Source organism: Silene latifolia, chromosome 2 (genome assembly GCF_048544455.1).
Source record: "Silene latifolia isolate original U9 population chromosome 2, ASM4854445v1, whole genome shotgun sequence".
NCBI lineage: Eukaryota > Viridiplantae > Streptophyta > Magnoliopsida > Caryophyllales > Caryophyllaceae > Silene > Silene latifolia.
In genome coordinates, this window is record NC_133527.1 from 194053231 (window position 1) to 194075871 (window position 22641).

A 22641-nucleotide genomic window follows, 5' to 3' on the forward strand; every position below is an offset into this window, starting at 1 on the left:
TGGTGTTGCAAAGGTCTACTTAAAAGTTGAGTATCTTAGGCCATGTTCTTTTAAACATAAAGTTACCCTCTTTAAATTTAGTTTATATATAATTTTGGTTTAGAAAAGTTCAGATTTTATAAGTTTAATTCAGATTTTATAAGTTTAGATCAGAAAAGTTCAATTCAATTCATACTTATTTACTATAAGTTTCGATTTTATAAGTTCAAATCAGATCACATAAGTACAGTTCATAAAAGTTCAATCATATAAATTTAGTTCGGATCTTATACATTTAATTCATAAAAGTTAAGATTTACAAATTCAATTTTAATAAGTTAAGTTAAAAAAATAGGACCTTAAGACCTTAATTATTGAGAGTCGAGACTCTTTTGACCTCAAATAATACTCCATCCGTCACTATCATTTGTTTACCTATTCCATTTTGGGTTTTTCAGTCAATTGTTTTAAATGATAAATTGATCCTTACTCCACTTATCGTCTAATAATTAGCTCCCTCATCTTTCCTTAATATTTATGTTAAAATCAAAGATAAATAAATGACCGAGACGAAGGGAGTAGATTTTACGGTTATTTGTTATTAGAATTTTGCTAGTACGGGCCTATAGACAAATAATCATGCACTATGAGCTAGCTGGGCTGGACACCATAGTGGACTAGCGGGTATGCTAGCTAGAGTCCAAATCTTATCCACTGCATTTCAAACTAAATGGGCCCCAAAAAGATCTTATATCAAACCAAATTCGATTGATACGTGAAAGCCCTGTTTCACGAAATCATAAAAATATTTCATTTATGTATTTATACTCCCTCTTATCCGCATCAGACTTTTCATTTGTTTTTGGATGGTTTTGAAGACGATATTTTAACATAATTATCTTTTTTTAAAGTAGGCATTTTTCACAAAAAAAAAAACTGTAAAAAATATTTTCATAACAAAACTAAATATGTAAGTTTTATTTTTCAAAGATTTAGGGGGCGTTTGGTTCAAACATTAGGTATGGAATGGAATGGATTCTAACTCCAAAGAGGTATGGAGTTAGAACCCCACACATGTTTGACCCGTCTTTAGTTATAAACAGATATGTGTCGTCTATAATGAGATTTTGTGAAAATTAAAAGAAACTTTAGAGTAGGACCTCCCACTTTATAAACGTGTTATCAAATATCTTGGCCAATAGACTTGTCACAATAATTTTGTGCTTAGACTCATTTATAAACCAATTATTTCTAATACTTGATCACATTTATAAACCAATTCTTCTTCTTAATCTTTCGATATGGATGCATTAACACCATGTATCCAATACTCGACACTAATTATTTGAAGTAGCATATGTTGGGGAGAATTTCAATAAACTTCAACGTCACTTCATCAAGAGCAACATTATTGTGAAAGAGTATTTACGTACCGATTAGTCAATTACCATGGACACCAAGCAAGAAGAGGTAACCTCCTCCCATAATAAAGAAAGTGAGGATGACACAAAAACAATTATTATGGTGAAATCAAATCAAAGGAAGCAAAGAGGATGGAAAACCATGCCTTATATTTTAGGTTAATTTCTTTCTTTGTTCAACTTTTTAAATTTTTTTAAAGAAATTAATATATTTTGGGTGTATACCATTTGTTTTTTTCCCCGGGTAGAATCACAAGGGCGATAACGTTCTTACCACTGCTTCATTCTCAGAGCTGGAACTCAAGACCTCTGGTTAAACTAAAACAATTTTTTAACTCTAGTTAAACTAAGTGCTCATCGTGGTGACAGAGTTATTTGAGGAGGAAAATATTTCTATACAATTTACCGAGTATTAAATTTATATAATCAAACTTTTTATATTAATATAAATTAAAATGTAGATCCTTACTTAAATAATAAACACAAGCACAATTTTTTTCTAATAGGGCATAAAATAAATGATGGAATGTCAAAAGTACAATTGATCTTATATATACTTCTCCGTATAAGAGTATAAGACTATCGTATGACATTATCATTACTATAATTAGAAAATGGAGTACATTTAATCGACCATTATATGTCGTACAACGATTTGATTTAAGTGTGTAATTTTTATAGGAAATGAGACATTTGAGAGGCTTGCAACATTAGGGGTGGTAGCCAACATAATGGTGTATATGAGACGGGAATATCACATGGACCAAGTGTTGGCTGCAAGCATCATCAACGTCTACTACGGGGTTGCCAATTTTGCACCTTTGCTCGGTGCTTTCATCTCTGATGCCTACATTGGCCGCTTTTTGGCTATTCTTATTGGTTCCTTTGCTTCTTTCTTGGTAACTTCACATGAAATTTGATTTTTTTTTTTTTTTTTTAAATTATTGTGTATATTATCGGATTTAAATTCACGTCAGGTAGAATTACTAAGGCGTTTTCTCATAAATTAACACTATTATATTCACAAGCTTGCTCCCAAAATTTTTGGTTAATGTAAAACAATCTTTTACGTGTTAATTTAAGTGCTTATGGATGCGTATGAAATGTGATCAAATGTTAGTTGTTTATTTAGATGATCATTTTATGAGATAAATTAAAAAAAATTCGATTTGATTTATACCCAAAAATCTAAATATGATTTGATTAGAAATAAGATTCTTTTTAATATCATAGGCACAAATTGTAAGTTTGTAGAATTGTAAAATCGTTGTAAGATTTTACGTTAAAAACTACCCCATACTTAGATTATTGTAGAGTAATATACATGAGATCGTTTGCAAAAATTAAGATCAATAACATTTTCTTAAATTGTAAAGTAAATTTAAGGATTTGGATTGTAATTTTAATAGTGAGAATTATTTCCACCAATCAAATGCACAATGAAAAGTTGGAGATTTGGATTCTTGAAGTACATTATTAAAGTTGATTGAATAATGACAAAATGATTAGTTAAGGAGTTACATCGATTTTATTGAGTTTTATTACCACACTCTCGAAATATATAATGCTTTATTATTACTAATCTCCTATATACTAAGAGAATAAAACTTCTCATAACTTTTCCCTTCAAAAGGAATCTCCTTAAATAATGAAACAAGACTACATTTAATCCCCTATATACTAAAAAAATAGGAAAAGCTTCAAGTTTTCCCGCGTAGAGTACATTTCATGTTTTAGTAAAATCTATTATTACTTTCCTATTTTGATATAATCTCTTAATTAAAATTTCTCTATGATTTTTGTGATAATAAATTCGTTCTTTGTATGCTAAATCGTAACTAAAAGATATGCTAATAAACAAAAATTGTAAACAAAAATATATACTTTACTCAATTTTTTTTATAGTTCACATAAAATAAAAAAACTCTATAAATACCGTGTATTTATTGCGCGGGATCTAAACTAGTTTTACTATGAATTGAATATCTTTTAACTATTGTTAACATTTTACAGGGAATTCTTACCCTAACATTAACAGCTTGGATACCAAGCCTAAAACCACAATGGTGTCGATACAACGACCGAAACAATCAAATACAACAATCATTAAGCTCATGTTCAAAGCCAAACAAGCAACAATTAAGTGTTTTAATACTAAGTTTCGGGCTATTAAGCATAGGAACAGGATGCATTAGACCATGTAGCATACCATTTGGTGTAGACCAATTTAATCCCACCACGGAACAAGGAAGAAGAGGAATCAATAGCTACTACAGTTGGTATTACACAACTCTTTCTCTTGTAGTTGTTTTAACTCTAACCGCGGTCGTCTATGTTCAAGACTCCGTAAGTTGGGTTTGGGGTTTTGGCATTCCTACCGGTTTCATGTTCTGTTCCATAATGTTGTTCTTGTTTGGGACGAGGTTGTATGTGTATGTTAAGCCTGAGGATAGTGTTTTCTCGAACATTTTTCGAGTTTTTGTGGCCGTGTACAAGAAACGTCACCTTGAACTTTCCGGTGATGTCAAGGAGGGGAAGTTTTATGATCCACCGATGACTGAAGTTGTCGTCGTTTCAAAACTGCCTCTTACAAATCAACTCAGGTAATTTTAAATCAGCTTATACCTTATCCCCCACTCCCATTTATCAGATTATTTACATTTGCTTTTACAGCAAATTTGTTGGACCTTACATGCATGTGACTTTTAAGGATACTTATGTTGTGTTAACCAGAGATATAGAACCAAAAAAGGAAACGTAAAGAATCAGTTGAATATACCCAAAAAGGAAAATGTAAAGAATTTGATGAATGGGAAGGAGTAATATTTTTTTTGGGATATTTTACGTGGTAACCCCGTGTTTTTGTATTTTCTACATTGTTACCTCGTTTTAAACAAAAACGCATTTGACTGGCCAAAATTCACGACTAAAACTTCTGAGAGCAACGATTTTTTTTCAAATTGACCAGATTTACGAGATCTTTGATCTGGAAAAAAAATATTTCTGTTTCTGAACTCGTGGCAAGAATTACGGCCAGTCAAACTTTAAAATTTGACCGACCGTACCTCTTTGTAGCGTGTTTCAAATGCGACATTTTTTTTTTTCAAATTGACCGCGTTTATGATATCTTTGATTTGAAAAAAAAAATCGTCGCTTTCAAAACTCATGGCCATAAAGTATGACCAGTCAAAGATATTGTTGATGAAAATGAGGTTATCAAAGAAAGAGGAATTGGTCAATTACTAAATGACAAGTGGAACAATTGAGTTTGAATGATCAAATTGTTCATCGAGTTCATTTTTAAAATAGAAATAACAACAACTCACTGAGACACCCTAATATGAAAAAGGACAACAACTAAGGATGCCGACAGTCTGTACCCAATAAGGCACTACTAAACCTACCCGATAACATTAATACCCGATTATTTACCATGTTATCAAATAGTACATGATCTAATATCTATATGGATTCGGACACAAATTAATTTCTGCTTTTGTATATTGTACAGCTACTATTTAAGTACTGAGCAATATCCTTGGTTGATCACCATTCTATTGAGCATTTGAGCATAACTTTTTAAGTTTTTGTGTTTTTTAAACGTTGAAGATCAAGATGTCTAGTGCTTTGCCTCACGTTGCGTTTGCTTGCCTCGTTTTGTTGTTCACAGCTCAAGTTACATCGGCCGGTAACGTTCTCGTTTTTATGTATCGTAATTTTAATTTTAGAAATTCATACACAAATATATGATTATATATTTATATATACTATATCATATTACGCAAAATAAAACACTATTTAATTACGTTTTGTAAAAAAAAAAAAAAAAAAAAAAACTTGCACAATATTCAAGTATTTGAGTTTTAAGTATTGGAGTACGAGTACCTAATGACATTAAATCATAATATAACAACAAAATGTGAAAAAAAAATATTTGATCACTAATATTGATGATAATTAACTTTTCTTTGTCTTGTTGCATATGTTGCAGAATTTGATTATTGCTTTTATTGCGTCACAAATGAAGCTGCGCCAGACCAGTTGATACAGGCAAAACTTGATGCTTGTTGCGGGAGAAATCCCAAGTTATGTGAACCTATACAACCCGGAGGACCATGTTATGTGCCAAATAATCTTAAGGCCACCGCCTCTTATGTCTTCGATAGTTGGTATGTCGCTACAGGCGATTGCCATCTTGACGGGGTTGGATTAGTATATCACGCCAATCCAAGTAAGACCTCCTTCCGTCCCAATTATTTATTTACCTTTTCTATTACTAGATAAAACAACTGATTGGAACGTAGGAAGTAATTATTACGCACGTATCTTGAATCCGGACTCGAGCAATAATCTGTGGTGTTTTGTGGCAGGTCATGGCGCTTGCAAATTCCAGTGCAGATGGGAGAATAATACAGCAGCATATAATAATAAGAAGATTATAGATTAAGTGAACAACTTTGATGTAAGACTGTTTTATGGTACGACAGGCCAGAATGAAAAATAATTTCTTAATATTTATTTTGATTTATAATTAAACAATTTGCGAAAAGTTCATTTCGGCTTTAACTTCCTTACCAACATTTGGGAGCCATACCGAGAAATGGCGAGAAACAAAACTAAACTAACTGGGAAACATGTGAAACATAGACTATAAGTAACAGTCTGAGGTCTTCAATTATCTTCTTGTTTAACAAAGCTAAACTCAATCGACACAAAAGAACCAAATAAAACGATGTCTTTCGCAACGTGCCATATGATCAATAGACATGTAACGTAATGAATAGAAAACCATTATCGCCAATGAACTGTAATTAACGATTCTGGCTTCAGAGTTCAGACGTAGGATGTGAATGCAGATGCTATTGGTTCAATATGAGTTCGTCTCTGCGACTGAGATGAGTTCAGTGATAAAAAAAACATTATCGCCAATTCTTGTATAAAAATGTCTTATGATAAGCTCAATGCCATCGCCCTCATAGATTACAAGATTTTCAATTTAATGATTCTTAGTACAATGAGTAATTGCCGCGTATAAGTATTTGTAAGCTGCTCCCTCAGTTCAAAGGAGAGGCAGCGTTAAGCAAAATATACCTGACTCTGACTAGAAGGTTAGATAGGCCTTGTACTATTGAGATGCTTGCAACAATTCCTTGATATCATAGCCTTCGAGCTGCCAAAGAAATAATCATCCATCATTAGCTCATTACACAAATTAGCGAAAAAATTATTTTCCATTATTGTCTTTGAAAAATCATGGAGAAAACAAAATGAGTCGTTCAAGTAATGTGGACTACGATTAAAATTGGGAGAGTTAATCGTAGCCCTTAGGATGTTCATGGTGTTGGCATGCCCTTGAAGCGCACATGGGCACGCCGCACACCTTTATTATCAGTGATTCGGATACAGTCTATTAGGATAAGGCTATATACGACTCCGTAACCCCGTGACACACAACGATTCTTTAAGCGCTTAGCACACACAGAACTACAGAAGGATTTTATAGAAAAACAGAAAAATAGGCGATGACAAATTATTTTCTTCGTCTTTGGAATGATGGAAACGAAAATGGGTCGTAAAACTAATTATACTAATACATTGACAGTTTATTGTTATCCACAAACCATCTAGGATATGACTGTATCCTACATTCCTACCCCCTTATCCTGTCACATATTGACAGATTGAACCGCAGCAAGTCATTAATCCATATTGACAGATTTCATAAAAACACCCACATTTAGGCTGAGAGCTATTACACTTCCTTAAGCGCACAGACAGAAGGATTTCACAGAAAAACGATACTTTTACAGTTGTACACATACACATGAATGTTAACGTACACAGTTCGTTTTCTTAAACAAACAAGTGGAGAAGGAATATAATGGGTACCTGAAGAAAAGTAAGCAGCAGTATAACACCGGAATTCCAGAGAGCGTGAATTGTGATTGGAGTCAGCAAATTTCGAGTCTGAGCGTATGACAACCCCAATGCAACACCTGGATGGGAATGAGATCTAAATCAAACATATGTTTTCTAGTCATACAGCAATTAGGGTCCAGGAATTAACTATAATATGAAAAGAATTGGGTACGGACAATTCTTTAATACATACTGTACTTTAATTGTGCTTGACCAGTGTCTGACTCAAGCCGGAATTTTATTAAAAATAAAACTGAAAGTGAGAGCGAGAGCGAGGAAATACCAAGAACAAACAATTGAGGAAATTCTCCAGGAGTTAAGTGAGCAAGTGCAAATACTGCAGCACTAATAACAACCGCAATTGGTGTTGGGACCCTGTCAACGACGTAGGAAGATGATTACAAAAACACTTGAGTATATTGCATTTTGTAAAAAGAAAACTTTGTTGAGTAGTCACTTTTAACTTGAGTTTACCATTTGGTCATTGACGTCATGAAGAATCCACGAAACACAGTTTCTTCAAGAACAGGAGCAAGGACGCCAGTGATTCCTAGCAAACAGACTGTACTGAAAACAATAAGAAATAAATCAATTAATTATGACGCACAGATTTTTATTGACACGAGTAGATATCTTCAACTTACAACGATACAAATATATACAGTAAACAATACGAAAACACAACTATCCAATTTCACTGACTATAAAACAACGGAGAACAGAGGGTTTTTTTGCAGACTACCTGATACTCGAGGATCCAATCAATGGAAGCAATCGGACCAGAGCATCAGTCTGAAATCAATTACACAAGAGTAAGAGAAGAGAACAAAAAAGGTCATTTGGCCTGTTGGCCACCAAAGTCCCAAAACTTGCTACAATGACATTCAAATGCACATTCTATGTACTTCAAACGAGAGGGTAACATCAAATCTCAGTGTTGAATCCATGAAGCAACTAACTTAGGTACAAGTGAAAACAGTATTAAAATTGAGCAACGCATTAACCTCTCTTTGAGGGCTCTCACTGCTAAAGAAAGATAACGCCACTCCGGTTAAGGCAATGGCTCCGAGTGCACCAACAAGACCAATTCCAGCCCATAAGAGCCACCCTTTTTGTAGATTGAAAGGTTCTCTCAAATCTGACATCATTCATTCAAGCTATGATTATTTCATTCCACATAGGCACATATACCATGAATACAGTTGAGTCGCGGACATAAAAAATCGCGGAGAAAATATGAAACGAAAATCTTAATATGTTAAGGCCTCAATCATAATACACCTAAAATCTTATTAATCTGTTTTGAAAATATCAGTCTCACAACTTCACAACATATAAAAAGTTAAAAAAAAAAAATTAATAATAAAAAAAAAGGTAAAATTTTGCTTCAATAGCATAGTTTTGGCAATAATCAAGGAAATCACCATCCAACACGAGAATGGGAAAAAAAAAACATCCGCAGTTAGTTAAAACAGTACTGGATAAAGTGATAAAGAAGTACCATATTGATACAAATCATCAGGAAGTGGCTGGAAAGATTTGGTTAGACTGAAAAGAACGGCTAGCACTGCTGCTGTTGTTAAGCTGTGCAAAAGATTTGAAAAGACCACAAAATTAAAAAGATATACACAGCATGATAAAAACTCAATACATTATCAATTATCTCTTATCATAGGAGTACTAGTTAGGAAAATCTCCCACTTGGAATTGAAATTATTTGAGGATTTAAGTTGGCTGAAATTATGCTTGCATGGGACGGAATTCACTAAATTATCTGGCAGTGGAAAGAAGCTTTAATAGGGAATTGTTAATAATTTTGACTTTCTAATTAAAGATGCATATTTCAAAGAGTACACATATCATAACAGGATGTAATAAAAGCAATTCCAATTATTTATTTACTCCCGACTCTTTTGATTCCCCCACGTACCCGTGTGCGGCCCTCGGACAAGAGCATGACACTTCAACACCTCATTTTAAGCCAAACTATATTTCATAAAAATGGCCTGATAAGACACCTGGACATGCACCCGTGTCGGATAAGTCTAAACGAGTCTGAGCATGAATAACAAAGGTCATACTACATTTATTTTAGGATGATCACTAAGCAATCATATTAGCTACATACTACAGCTAAATTTTGCTCAATAGTGATGAAATTTCCTTTTTTTAAAATGTCATACCTGAGCGAGAATTTGACGGAAGTCATTACCAACAACTTGATAAAGTGTGGTGGTGTTCATGGGCAATCAATTAACGTCATCATCACAAAAGGTGGTGAATAATTTAAGAATTGTTTATGCTTTATGGCAAGTAGCAATAAAAGATCCCATATGGAAATAGCCTAAGCAAGAACAACTCTAAGACACTGCAGAAGTAAGCCGCAATGATCACAAGTTCTTTCTAGTGTCAGGCACAAACATTAACATAGTTCGACGGTGCTTTCACAGAAGCAACTTTTCAATGTTTAAAAGTTCGTAAGAAAATTCTATTACGGAGTATAAGTTTGGATCAACATCAGTGATTAAATCAATGCAAAGAGTGCATTTAAACTCTTACCTTTGATCTACAAAGAGCACCTCTGCCTTTTCATCCAATGTCAAATCTCCAACTTCAAGTCCAAGATATGGCAATGCTTGAGTTAGTACCAATCCCGTCACTACAAAACTGCCTGGAAAAATCATTAGCTGCACTTTCTTCATTTAAGCTACTTGATTTTCAAATGAAAATTCATGCTTCAGACTTAAATAAATACACAAGAGAGGAACTGGTATGAATGGCTTATGAGATCAGACCACCATCAACAGCTTAAATCACGTTTAAAAGTTCAACCTCCCATCGGCCATCACCATGCATTTCTTTCTAATTCTCCTACTAGCAATACATTTTTTTTTCCAATTCACCGTCAAGCAAAAGATAAGTGGTAAATCATGATCACCATTCTTGTTCGACATATAGGTGCAACTTTATCAGCAAGATTTTAAGTGGCATTGTATCAACTTTCAATGTCCTCCTAATACCATTACCAAAATTCACTATTATCGAGCAGCTAATCGTCTGTTTTTCCCTACCTCACAAGTCACAAGCCACGACAAACTACATTTAACTCCTAATAGCTTCATCACATAAAGTCATAAACTCAAATTCAGAAAGGTCGAGAAATATGAGTAAACAACCTTATTCCACAAGCAAGAGATGTAAGAGAAATTGTTTGCCATGGCCAAGGTACATCCCACCGCTTTAGAATTGGCCAATCTAGTCCACTTCCCTGTACAACAGCACACATTTCAATTAAACTATCTTAAGACATATAAGCACAAATTTAGCAACATCCCAAAACTCATGCAAAACTGAAACACACATAAATATAACCAGAAACAAATCCCCTTTTCAATTAAAGCAGATAACTTTCACATCATCAGACTTTTTAATATGAACAATTCCATATACCCAAAACAAACCACCCAGTGCATCAATGGCTCCCGCAAATTGCGAGGTAAGGGCCGTCAGAAGTACGCAGCATTACCCTTGTGTTAGCAACACAAATAGGCGGTTTCCGAATCACCCAAGATGAAAATTACATTGTAGCTACTAAAATTGAGACATGAAATGATTGCAAAATAAACCCATATCATATCAAAAATCACAAACCCAACAAAAAGAAAAAAACTAAGGGAATAACAATCAGTATTTAATGTAATCAAATTACAGAAATTACAATTAAAATTAAGTGGGTACCTTTGGTTGAGGATTATCCCCAGAATTATTTCTAGCATTATAACATCTAAAATTTGATGGTAATTTTGTACTGCAAGAACTAAACTTTATAGCGGTATTATAAAGAGGAAGCACAGAAATTTGATGGGGTTTAAGTGAATTAATACTTTTAATCATAGAATTTGAAATTGAAGCAGAATTTAAACTTGGATGAATCAAGAAATTGCTGCAGCAAAGTGTTGATAACATGATTAATACAGTACTTAGTGAAGATCAAAGAGAGAAGTTACAGTGATGAATTAATTGATGAATGTTGATTTTCTGAGAATAGAAAACTTGAAGAGAAAGGTTGAAGATAAGGAAATTGAAAAATGTTATGAATGAATGAATGATAATGGAGTTGGTCCAATAGAATTTTAGAAGCCCGGAAATGTTGGCCTTTAGTTTTTGGTTTCGTCGGATACATTGTTATTGGGTGGTATTAAATTTCGGTATTATTTTCTTGCATGTTTTTCGATGCAGTAAATTTTCAATAAAGAATCGGGAAATGATAAATACGGACTGGATTTAAAAAGTCAAAAGAGGAAATTAAACTTTAATATTATTATTAATTGCATCATTTTTTGTGCAATTTTGTCATAAATTCTTTTTTTAATACCAAAACTAGAAGGTTTTTTATAACATTGTCCGAATAATTTTAGATTAAAATAAAGAGTCGATAGTAGAATTCAGTAACGTCAATTTACATTAATGAATAAGAAAACATAATCTAAATGAACAAAATATGGTGCATGGTCGTTTGTTATAAAATTGATGTACGGTAATATGATACCCCGAGTATATAGATTTTTCGACTAGAGCGGTGACATGTATATGAAGTCTACAAATGCAACCAGACAACTAGTTAGAGCCTCTCCCGATTCGAATCATTGGATAAAATCATCAAATTCTGATTAAAATTACATGGATAGTCACAATATAGTAAGTTAGCTTACCCTTAATCTGATTGGCTTTCCTAAACTCTAAACAATAATCAGAATAATCTCTATACAACATGAAATTACATCCTTACAGAAATAACCCATATCAACCACCCGTAACCGGACAACAATTATTGTACAATACAGTTTTATTCTGTAATATTGAGAGTATAAATTTCACTTGTAGTCTCTAACTCGGACGGTTCTTATTAAATAATATAAATTTGATCCAATGTTATTGCGATGGAGAGAGTAATGTTACGACGTAATTAACTAGGGCCTAGGAGTTAAGATTGTTCACTTTTTTCATATATGTGATTTCATTTGCATACCTAGGAAGTAGGAAGGAGTTGAAGGGCCGAAAGGATCAACTATGTTCTAGATCTACAGAATTTGATCGGGTTTTAATAATCCAAAAGCAATGTTACGGGTCTTCTTCTTTCAACGCTATGCGTAAGATAAATTATAAGGATTATATTGTATATGGTACATACCTTTAGCGGAAGCAACAGTCGAATTGCCTGGAGTGCACAATAACAATACGGTGTAATACAATTAGTATACTAGGATCTTCTCCTCCCTCTTCTAGGTTTCCTTATGATAACAATCAATGGGGAAAGTCCAAATCCAACATAAAGATGTGAGAATAATAGATAACAAACAATTCAAGTTAGATAAAAACAAGTCTTGACCCTTATGGGGTCATTACAAACCAGGTTCAAAGTCAAAGAACAAATCGAGCTAAATAAACAAGTCTTGACCCTTATGAGTCATTACAAACCAAGTTCAAAACAAAATACAAATCAAAAGTAGTCCAAATCACAAATAGACCATTATTATAATAATAATAATCCAAAGAATTAGCTAGAACCAACTAAATGAAGACCATCAGCTCCACCACCTCCGAGTGTAGTAGTGTACCTAAAAACCATACAAGTAAACAAATAATGAGAATCAATCAACATGTTTTATAAGGCCTAAGATCGAATTACTATTATAACACTCGACTAACTAGTTTATTAATTAGCTCCCTTTATTATGTATTTTATATTTATATTTTATATTTTTGCAGTAGCTTCCCTAATAAATATGACACATTATTACTCATTAAAATTAATTGTTACTACTCAAATCCGACTCAAGCAACTAACTACCATAACTAACCAAAGATCATTTGTCTTCAAGATTCTTTTTCCTCCTCCTCCTTGTTTTGTATCTAAAATACAAGATAAGCAATAATGAGAATCATACCTAATTATTAGAGTACAAAATAACTAGATGCTTAATTATACATGTCAATAAGATTAACCTCATTATCACTCGAGATCTTCAGTGATCCATATACGATCTACAAAATTCAACAATATTAGGGAATAATATTAGAAAACGAAGACGAATTTATTACTTAAAAATAAAAACTATAGAGCTATAATATGAAAAAGTTACTCGTACATTATTTAAGAAAAATATTTGAAAGTACCTTGCTGCTTTTGCCATAATATACTTCGTAGAAATATTTGTCCTGAATTTCTTCATTCATTAATGTATACGATGTATATCCAAGAAAGTTGTTACAATCAGGGTATTTTTTAAAGCCCGTGCAACAAAATTGCACGAGTATAGTATATTTTTTAAAATAACCGTGTCATTTAATCTACCATAATAACTATGATGTACTTTTTATCATAACTAAATGCACAAATATTGAAAACAAAATGATTATAGTTCACTATGTTCAATAGAATGAAATAATTTTTAAAATTAAACTTATAAAAGTATTCGTTTACAATAGTATCTAAATTGTTTTCATCTATTTTAGATCTTAAACTTCTAGATCTAGTGAATATATGATCATTAAAATCTCCAGATTTTTTAAAAATTAAATTAAGGGTTTTTCTAAAATGTGCTTAATAGGCACATATTTAGATGTTAATAAAGAAAAGATTTACATCAATATATCATGAGAAATTAAAATCCAAACTCAATATTACCATATCTAAAGAAATATTGATGTAAATCTTTCTTTTATTAATATCCTAACACGTGCCTATTGCCTATTGGGCACATTTTAGAAAAACTCATTAAATTAAAAACTAAATGTTTGCATGAGATGTTAATTTTTGTCGATTATATTAAAAGCTAAATATTTGCATGAGATATTACTTTTTGTCGATTATATTGTACAAATATAGGATGTGTATTATTTTTTGATTTTTGTCTTTCAATAATTTTTTAGGTTTATAAATATATTTTTTATTTTTTCCATTTTTTAGGGTTACAAAAAAAATTCACTAAATCATCAAATCTATAAATATAATAAAAAGATAATCAAAAGCATAACATTTCACCATTCAACTTTTTAAGAATAATTTATCAAGCCACATCATCATTTCTTATTTTGAAAAGAAAAAAGAAAACAAAATTGAATTTGTAAACATTAAATGCAAATAAATAACATAATAAACATTAAATATTAGCCTATTTAATTTTAAAATAAATAAAACAATATCTATCTATAAATATAATAAAAAGACAATAAAAAACATAACATTTCACCATTCAACTTTTTAAGAACAATTTATCAAGCGACATCATCATTTATTATTTTGAAAAGAAAAAGGAAAAAAGAAAACAAAAATGAATTTGTAAACATTAAATGCAAATAAATAACATAATAAACATTAAACTTTAGCCCTAATTAATTTTAAAATAAAGTAAACAATAATAAAAAATTAAAATACATACTAAATTTTATAGTTCTACGTTTATTGTTGGAATAAGATAAAGACAAATAAAAGCAAAAAGAGAAAAATAACTGAAAAAATTATCAAACAAAAAAAATGCATTGTAATGCAAGAAGAATAAATAATAAGCAAAGAAAATATAAGATCAAACACATCATATGACCTATAAAAAGAAAAATAGAAAAACAATGTAAAATATAAAAAATTAAAGAAAAAACACATTATGTGCATAAAAAATAGAATAACAAATTAAAATATAGAAAAAATAACATAAGACCCCATTACGCATCAACAACCAAAAACAAAAACAGAAGCATAAACGTAACAATATTCGTGACAAAATAATAATAAACCGTGGCAAAAGTTTAGTAACTTATGGCCATATGCATTGAAAAGGTGAAATGATCATGTTCTCCTTTTATTCATTCCCTTTTGTTGAGTTTAAATGAAGGGCAATTCTGTCTTTTGATACGTTATATTGTGGGGCATAAAAAAAAAGAGAAAGGGACGTCAGCAAAAGACCTGAGTTTTGACGGCAGCCTTAGAAAGTAGGCAGTAGGTAGTTTATAACAAAAACACTCTCATTTTCCTCTCATATTTCCTCATGTATAATTATTTTAGAGTAGAATTTAATAATTAATTTGGGACAGTATTTTATCTTTTGTAATTATCCTCTTAGATCTATGCAATTTTATTCCTAATTTTTCTTATGGTATAATTTCTTCCTCCTTTATCTTTTATAGCATTTATTTCCCTTTCATGTTTATTCCAATTTTAGTTGGTAATTAGTTTAAAGTTTGTATCTTTATTGTGTTAGTCATATTTATTTTATGTTTAATGTTAATGGGTAATATTATTAGTTTAGTTTTAATTATGTTTAGTGAGTAGATTATACTAGAGTAAGGGAAACTCTTGTGGGATTAATGGGTTGGATTTGAGTTATGTTTGAATGTTAAATATTTGTTTGTCTCTTATCTTGTGTTTTGAACATGTTTGAGGGACTGCTTGGACGAGAGGTCGACTCTCCTTGTGTTTGATTTGACTTGGTTGCGGCGAGAGTCAGGTTTTGTCGTAGGGCCCAGTGTTATCACAAATCCAGCCTTGTATAACACCACTACCGTAACAACATAACTAGCCCCGTGAATTTCACGGGTAATAAAACTAGTTAATCATTCATATATATATATATACTAGATGGATACAATTTATTATATGACCGATAAAAAGTCATGCAGCGACATTAAATTTGTCATCACATCTAGTACACTAAGGGTGTGTTTGGATAGGAGGTTTTGGAGGGAAAGGGAGGGGAAGGAAAGAGAGGGTGGATTAATCCTTTGTTTGGTAAGCAAAATGGAGGTGGAGGGATTTTAAGGGGAGAGAAAATAGATCCCTCAATTTCCCTTTTCCAAGCCAAATTAGTTCCCCTCCAACAAAGGCAAGATTTGGAGGGAAAATGATCTTCTCCATTCTCCCTCCCCTTCCTTTCTATCCCTTTCTCTTCCCTTTGTCTCCCTTCCCTCCACTTTTGCTATCCAAACACACTCTAACAATAATTGAGACTGTTGCCACGATAATCATGATCAAATAGCTTCATTAGTACAATGATCGAAAACCTTTGCAGAGATTTACATTACAGTTATATGTCTATATCAAGAAGTACAGCACAACACAGAAGAAAGCTCAAAGCTTTTCTGCATCAATTGGAACTTCAAACATGGAAACATTTGCTACACTCTACATAAAGATTTGAAACATTATAGATTTCATTAAAACTACATTCTACTGCAATGATTGCGGACACGTCACTTATATCAACTACTATGACAATATATTTAGCAATTCTAAATCATGCAAAGCAAGTGGATTCAAATCACACAGGCTAAGCTAATTCCACACAATCTACCTACACCCTAACATTATCAATCTGTTACAAACATCGACGGATACCTCCATCATCCATCCCATTTATATCGTCCTCATTTCCCCTTAGTTGTCAGATAGTGTCAACTTCGACCATTAATTTCTCCATATATGTTCACTACCACAACACTACTAATAGACCCATTTACATACACATCCCTTATTACCCTCTACATCCAAGCTTTCATGTTCAAAATTTCAAGGATTTTTCTATTTACATAGCCATCCCTTTCGTCCCGGCCATTTACCATGATATTAACAAGTACGGAGTGCTATTTACCATTTTACCTAACCTAACCTCTTTTTTTCAAACCAAATTCATCTTTTTCCTCCTCCTATGCTCTCCTAAAATACAAACCATGAAAGAATAAAATAGAGATGTGCAATACTCCCTCCATACCACACCAATGGTAACATTGAGAATCTTGGCACTATTCATGGTCTTAGGGAATCTTCGATATTATTTTCGGCTTTTCTCCAAAAATGGATATGAAAAGATTGATTGCGTAGTATAAAGTAGGGCTGTAGGCTTTTGAGTTAAAATATTTTTCTTAAAACAGGGCAATGTAGACAACACCATTCCTATAGAGGATGGATGAAGTTAGCAGTAGAATAATTAGTCATGAATATCGCCTCAAACACAAAGAAAAGCAAAAAGAAGTATTTTTTGCGACAAGCTAAGGATTAACCAAACCTACATTCTTTACAAGCACACCAACATAAAACCAAACCCGAAACACAATCACAAAACGTCATTAAATCAATGATCTGAACATATATAAAACCCTAATTTTGCGACAAATAGTAAAAAACCCTAATATACACTAATTTGACGAAAATCAAAACAAAAAGAATCAAATAAATGCATGAAAACTAAAGAAAAAGAAGTGCGGCTGATGAAAACCAAAAGGCAATACAAAATTAGGAAGAAAAGAGGGTGAAATGGCACCTAAAGAACACGATGGGGTAGAAAAACGCGCGATGGTAAGGAGAGAGAGATAATGGAGCTGAGAGCCTGAGAGGTTGTATGAGACGGAAATAATAACTGAGGGAAAGGCACAGCTGAGTTTAGGAGGGAAAAGGGACAATGTGATAAGGCCCATAGGGGTGGCCCAGCGCAGGTTGACAGCCCAATAGCAAAACACAGCGCAAGGAAGGAAACACAACCAAAACGCAGAGCATGATAACTGTTCATTTGAAAAGTACACGCCCTTGGTGACTTTTATGTTAAGGTGAGTAGATATATATAGAGAATAATATAAGAATAAGAAAGAATGAAAGAGAATAATTAATTAGATAAAGAAGGAGAGAGAGTAATTAATTAGGAGTAGAAATAATGGTGGGCCCATTTACTTTTTTATTCTCTTAAAGTCATCAATCAATAGAAAGTCCAAAAAATTCATCTTTTATACTATGTAAATAAGATTAAACTCATTATCACTCGAGATCTTCAGTGATCCATATACGATTTACAAAATTCAACAATATTAGGGAATAATATTAGAAAACGAAAACGAATTTATTACTTGAAAATAAAAACTATAGAGCTATAATATGAAAAAGTTACTCGTACATTATTTAAGAAAGATATTTGAAAGCACCTTGCTGCTTTTGCCATAATATATGACAGACTCCGCATAAATATTTGTCCTGAATTTCTCCATTCATTAATGTATACGATGTATATCCAAGAAAGGTGTTACAATCAAGGCATTTTCTCAGCCATTTCGGGGACCTTGTTTGAGATTAATAAGATATGCCCCTTAGTAAGTATACTTTATAATTATATAAAAAATAAAATAATTTTTAAATAAGCAGTTGGTTTTTTTTATACAAAAATAAAGATATTTATTCTAATTGGGTGTAAGAAAAATACATTCATTCACTTGACGTATTAGTTGTAAGCGGGTTTGACCATTAGTAGATGCAAATTTACTTCAGTTTTTTAAAAGCAAACAATAGCTGGGATGCCTGAGATATTGTAACAAGAACTTACCAGCTGAGATTCAAACTTTATAAGATAAATAAATGAGTTAGCCCAAAAATAATGAAGATTTATCGTTTTTCTGTGAAATCCTTCTGTCTGTGCGCTTAAGGAAGTAATGGCTCTCAGCCTAAATGTGGATGTTTTTATGAAATCTGTCAATATGGATTAATGACTTGCTGTGGTTCAATTGAGAGATCAAGAACGGTAATATGTGACAAGATCGGGTAGGAATGTAGGATACAGTCATATCCTAGACGGTTTGTGGATACCAATAAACTGTCAATGTACTAGTATAATTAGTTTTAACTACCCAAGTCATTAATTGGATGTTTTTATTGGATTAATGGCTCTCAGCCTAAATGTGGATGTTTTTATGAAATCTGTCAATATGGATTAATGACTTGTTGCGATTCAATTGAGAGATCAAGAACGGTTATATGTGACAGGATCGGGTAGGAATGTAGGATAGAGTCATATCCTAGACGGTTTGTGGATACCATTAGTAGATGCAAATTTACTTCAGTTTTTTAAAAGCAAACAGTAGCTAGGATGCCTCGGATATCGTAACAAGAACTTACCAGCTGATATTCAAGCTTTATAATGATAAATAAATGAGTTAGCCCAAAAATAAGGACCCAAGTCTCAACTATCAATTTATTTCCGTAGAATTGAATTATAACCGTTTATACTTAAGGGGCTCATTATTAGCTATTGTTAGTCAATTCATTATACCTTAATAAATGTGACCATTAACCTTAGTTTTGTCACCATTTTAGTCTTGTCAATGCCTGAAAATATCTAACAAACATAAACTTACGTCAATCAGGCTCACGCTTCTCAACAGTTTGAGTTTCTAAGGAACGGGCCGGACAAGTACAACGGAAAGCAGGGCATAGATAGTAGACCCCTATAGACACGATAAAATGTCGTTATAATACATGGAAAATGCATATAATAATAATAATAATAATAATAATAATAATAATAATAATAATAATAATAATAGAGCACAAGTGGCACACTTACTTGGATTAAAATCATCATCAACAACATATGAAGCTTCCGCAGTTTGTTTCCCTTTTCCCTTGTCATTCTCTTCCCCTTCACAAGGCCAAATCGAAACAAAAGAAGAAGAAAAATTTTTAACAACGAAAGAAAGAAAAATACAAAAAAAAAAAAAAATAAAAAAAAATAGAAGAAACTAACTAAAATAAATAGGCTATGAAAATAAGAGTATAAACCTTTGAATCTGACATTTGAACACAACTTCTATGAGAAAGATGACAATTTTGCTAGGTTAATTGTGGAATCTGCCTGTGGGGTATTTATAAGGAGTAAAGATCCTCTCCATTACTCTTGTCTATTCATTACCTTCTACGGAGTATTACTTTTTAACGGCCAAGATTTTGTTCTAGAACAATCCAACGGTCATGTGTTTTGCTGAGGTGAAAAGAGCATAATGATTTTATTTCTTTGAAAAGAGTACAATATGCATGCATGGTAAGTAAGTACGAAGTTGTATACACTATACACTATAACGCATCCCCATTTTCCAACTGATCATATTATGATAATTTAATTATATCATTTTTATTATATTTTTGTTATTATGATTAAGTGCTAATCAGAAGACGATGTTATTTAATAAAATACTTTGTATTGTATATTAAGGTTGTTTGTCAAGTTTTACGTGCATGGTGGACATTTCTAAGTTTTTTGTTGTACAAATTCTTATTTAAGAGAAACAAGTTCGTTTTATATAAGAAACGCGTTTTCATAACTTTTCTTGTAATATATTGCGTAATACTCCGTACGTACGTAATTCTTAATACTCCGTAACTTTCTATATTAATCGTAGTAGGAAAACATAAAAGATACTCTTACGTTAACATAGTGGAATCATTAATCAACAATCATGTTATAATTTTTTATATTAATCAATGTTATTAACTTTATCGTTATGAACATGGGCGGATCTAAACCCAATCTACTAGGGCTATAGCCCTATATGTTTCTGAAAAAAGAATAATTACATATTCATGTAGTAGAGGATCACATTAGCTCTTTTTGTTTGGCGTGGTTTAACAATAATTACTTTTCTCACTGGTCACCCGTGTTCAATTCTCTTATTAGGCAGCTTTTGATCTGCCATTTATTTTCCAGTTGGTTTCTATTTTCTTTTGATGGTCTTCTTTTTTCTTTTGGCCCATGTGCGAGGCAAGGAATGTCCCAAATGTTCAACCTTAGTTCACGTAATTGATGAATGTGGGAAATTAATGGATGCATTGCATTTTTAAAAAATTAATCGTCATGCATTTTGATCTATTATTTTGACGTTCATCTTTAATTCACGTAGTCGATGGCTTTGGGTCTTGATTCTTATCATAAAGTCGTATGTCTATTTCATGATCTTTTATAGGTATGAAATTTAATAAAGTTGCTCATGGACTTGCTCATGTACGTCCATGGCGTGATGGCGGTTAAAAAGTAGAAAGCGTTTATTGAATTTTAAAAGTTGTTATTTGTTTTATTTGGCCAAATTCTTCATTTGTTTAAAATACCAATTTTCGATCAATGTTCATTGAATAATGAAGATCGATCTACCTTTGATGAAATTTATATTATATTTGTATTTACTATGTCACATAGAATCTTACACATGTATTCCTTATACATGTAATGTGTGAAATGCCTATGACATGAGGAATAACGAAAATTTGTTACAATAAACGGTAATAATGAAGATCGGAACCCACCCCTGATTATCAATACACACTTTGTTACAATAAACGGTAATAATGACCCGTTTTTTATGTACTTATTTATTACACCAATATGGCCATATGACTTTCCTTGTCAATAATCCTTTCTAATACATTTTTTGTTTTGGCCATCATTGATTGCACATTTGCACGGGATGAACCCAAAGTGGTCCAAAACCGAATGTCAAATCCTATGCCAAATTAAGGAGTTACAGTATCTCCAAAAAAAAAAGATAGGCTAACACATAGAGGAGGGCCAATTGATTACTATACTCTCAATAAAATATTTATTTATCCTTTTTATTTTCTATGTTTGATATGTTAATTAAATTAAAAAAATGATGGAGACTGAAAGAATACTTGATAATACGATGTATTATTTATATTAAATGGGTTTTTTCAGAATTTACTGTGACAAAAAGTTCTCCCTTATACGCAACATATTTTTCACCTATAAGATATGGGACAAAACGAAAATAAAGTAATAATTACTATGTGAATTTTAGTTTATCACTTGATTAACTTTGTTACTTCTAATGATATATACTTCTAGTATTACAGAATGGATGCCTTTGTGTTTGTATAAGGGGGTTTGCCGTCTACCATGTTAGAAAGAGAGGAATTGGTTTTGAATGAGATAATTCAATTAATTAAATAGGTTACAATATTAATAGGAGTACATGTATACGATTTATAGAAAAAGAAATAACCTGGTTGCCTAAACTATATACGAAATAATGAAAGAAATAATTACAATAAGATCGAAAGAGTAGCGAGCAAGGCATAAAAGATATGCTAATGATTAACATACCAAGCCTATCCCATTTTCTATAAAGATAAAACGGAAAGAAGAAAAATGAAGATGAACTAAAAGATGAAACATGATTGGAAGACGCGGTGAAAAATAAATAAAGCTAGTGGACAGTTGGGGTTTTTAAAGATGATGAATTGCAAGAGTACTCAACTACTCATGTCAGGATTCTCAAGTTTTTTGATGTGTGAATTTGGTTTATATGTCACCAAGAGTACTAATGTCAGAATCTCAAGTTTTTTTAAGGGGTCTCAATAAATTTACGGGCGAAACGAAAATCTACAAAAATAGGGATTTATTGGCAATGAGATATTAGTAGCCTTAACGTTACAACTTATATGTGTCAGTCACATCAGCTTTGACATACTGAGAGTATCAATCTTCAGTGTTTCACGCTT

The 22641-nt window shown here is 32.1% G+C and overlaps 2 protein-coding genes across 2 annotated transcripts; one reads left to right on the forward strand and one right to left on the reverse strand.

Annotated features, from left to right (window-relative positions):
• The first annotated feature begins 2131 nt into the window (after nt 1-2131).
• LOC141641886 (protein NRT1/ PTR FAMILY 2.12-like) lies at nt 2132-4007 on the forward strand. The gene is made up of 2 exons (XM_074450529.1): nt 2132-2299; nt 3414-4007. Exons 1-2 carry the CDS (start codon nt 2132-2134, stop codon nt 4005-4007), a joined length of 762 nt encoding a protein of 253 aa, XP_074306630.1.
• Nucleotides 4008-6308: 2301 nt separating this feature from the next.
• Nucleotides 6309-11529, reverse strand: LOC141644152 (uncharacterized). The gene is made up of 10 exons (XM_074453624.1): nt 11058-11529; nt 10496-10587; nt 9879-9986; nt 8821-8903; nt 8324-8457; nt 8062-8111; nt 7794-7886; nt 7603-7694; nt 7290-7396; nt 6309-6570 (listed from the first exon to the last, which is right to left on the reverse strand). The coding sequence occupies exons 1-10, from the start codon at nt 11283-11285 to the stop codon at nt 6526-6528; spliced, it is 1032 nt and encodes a 343-aa protein (XP_074309725.1). The 5' UTR covers nt 11286-11529; the 3' UTR covers nt 6309-6525.
• Between the last annotated feature and the right edge of the window lie 11112 nt (nt 11530-22641).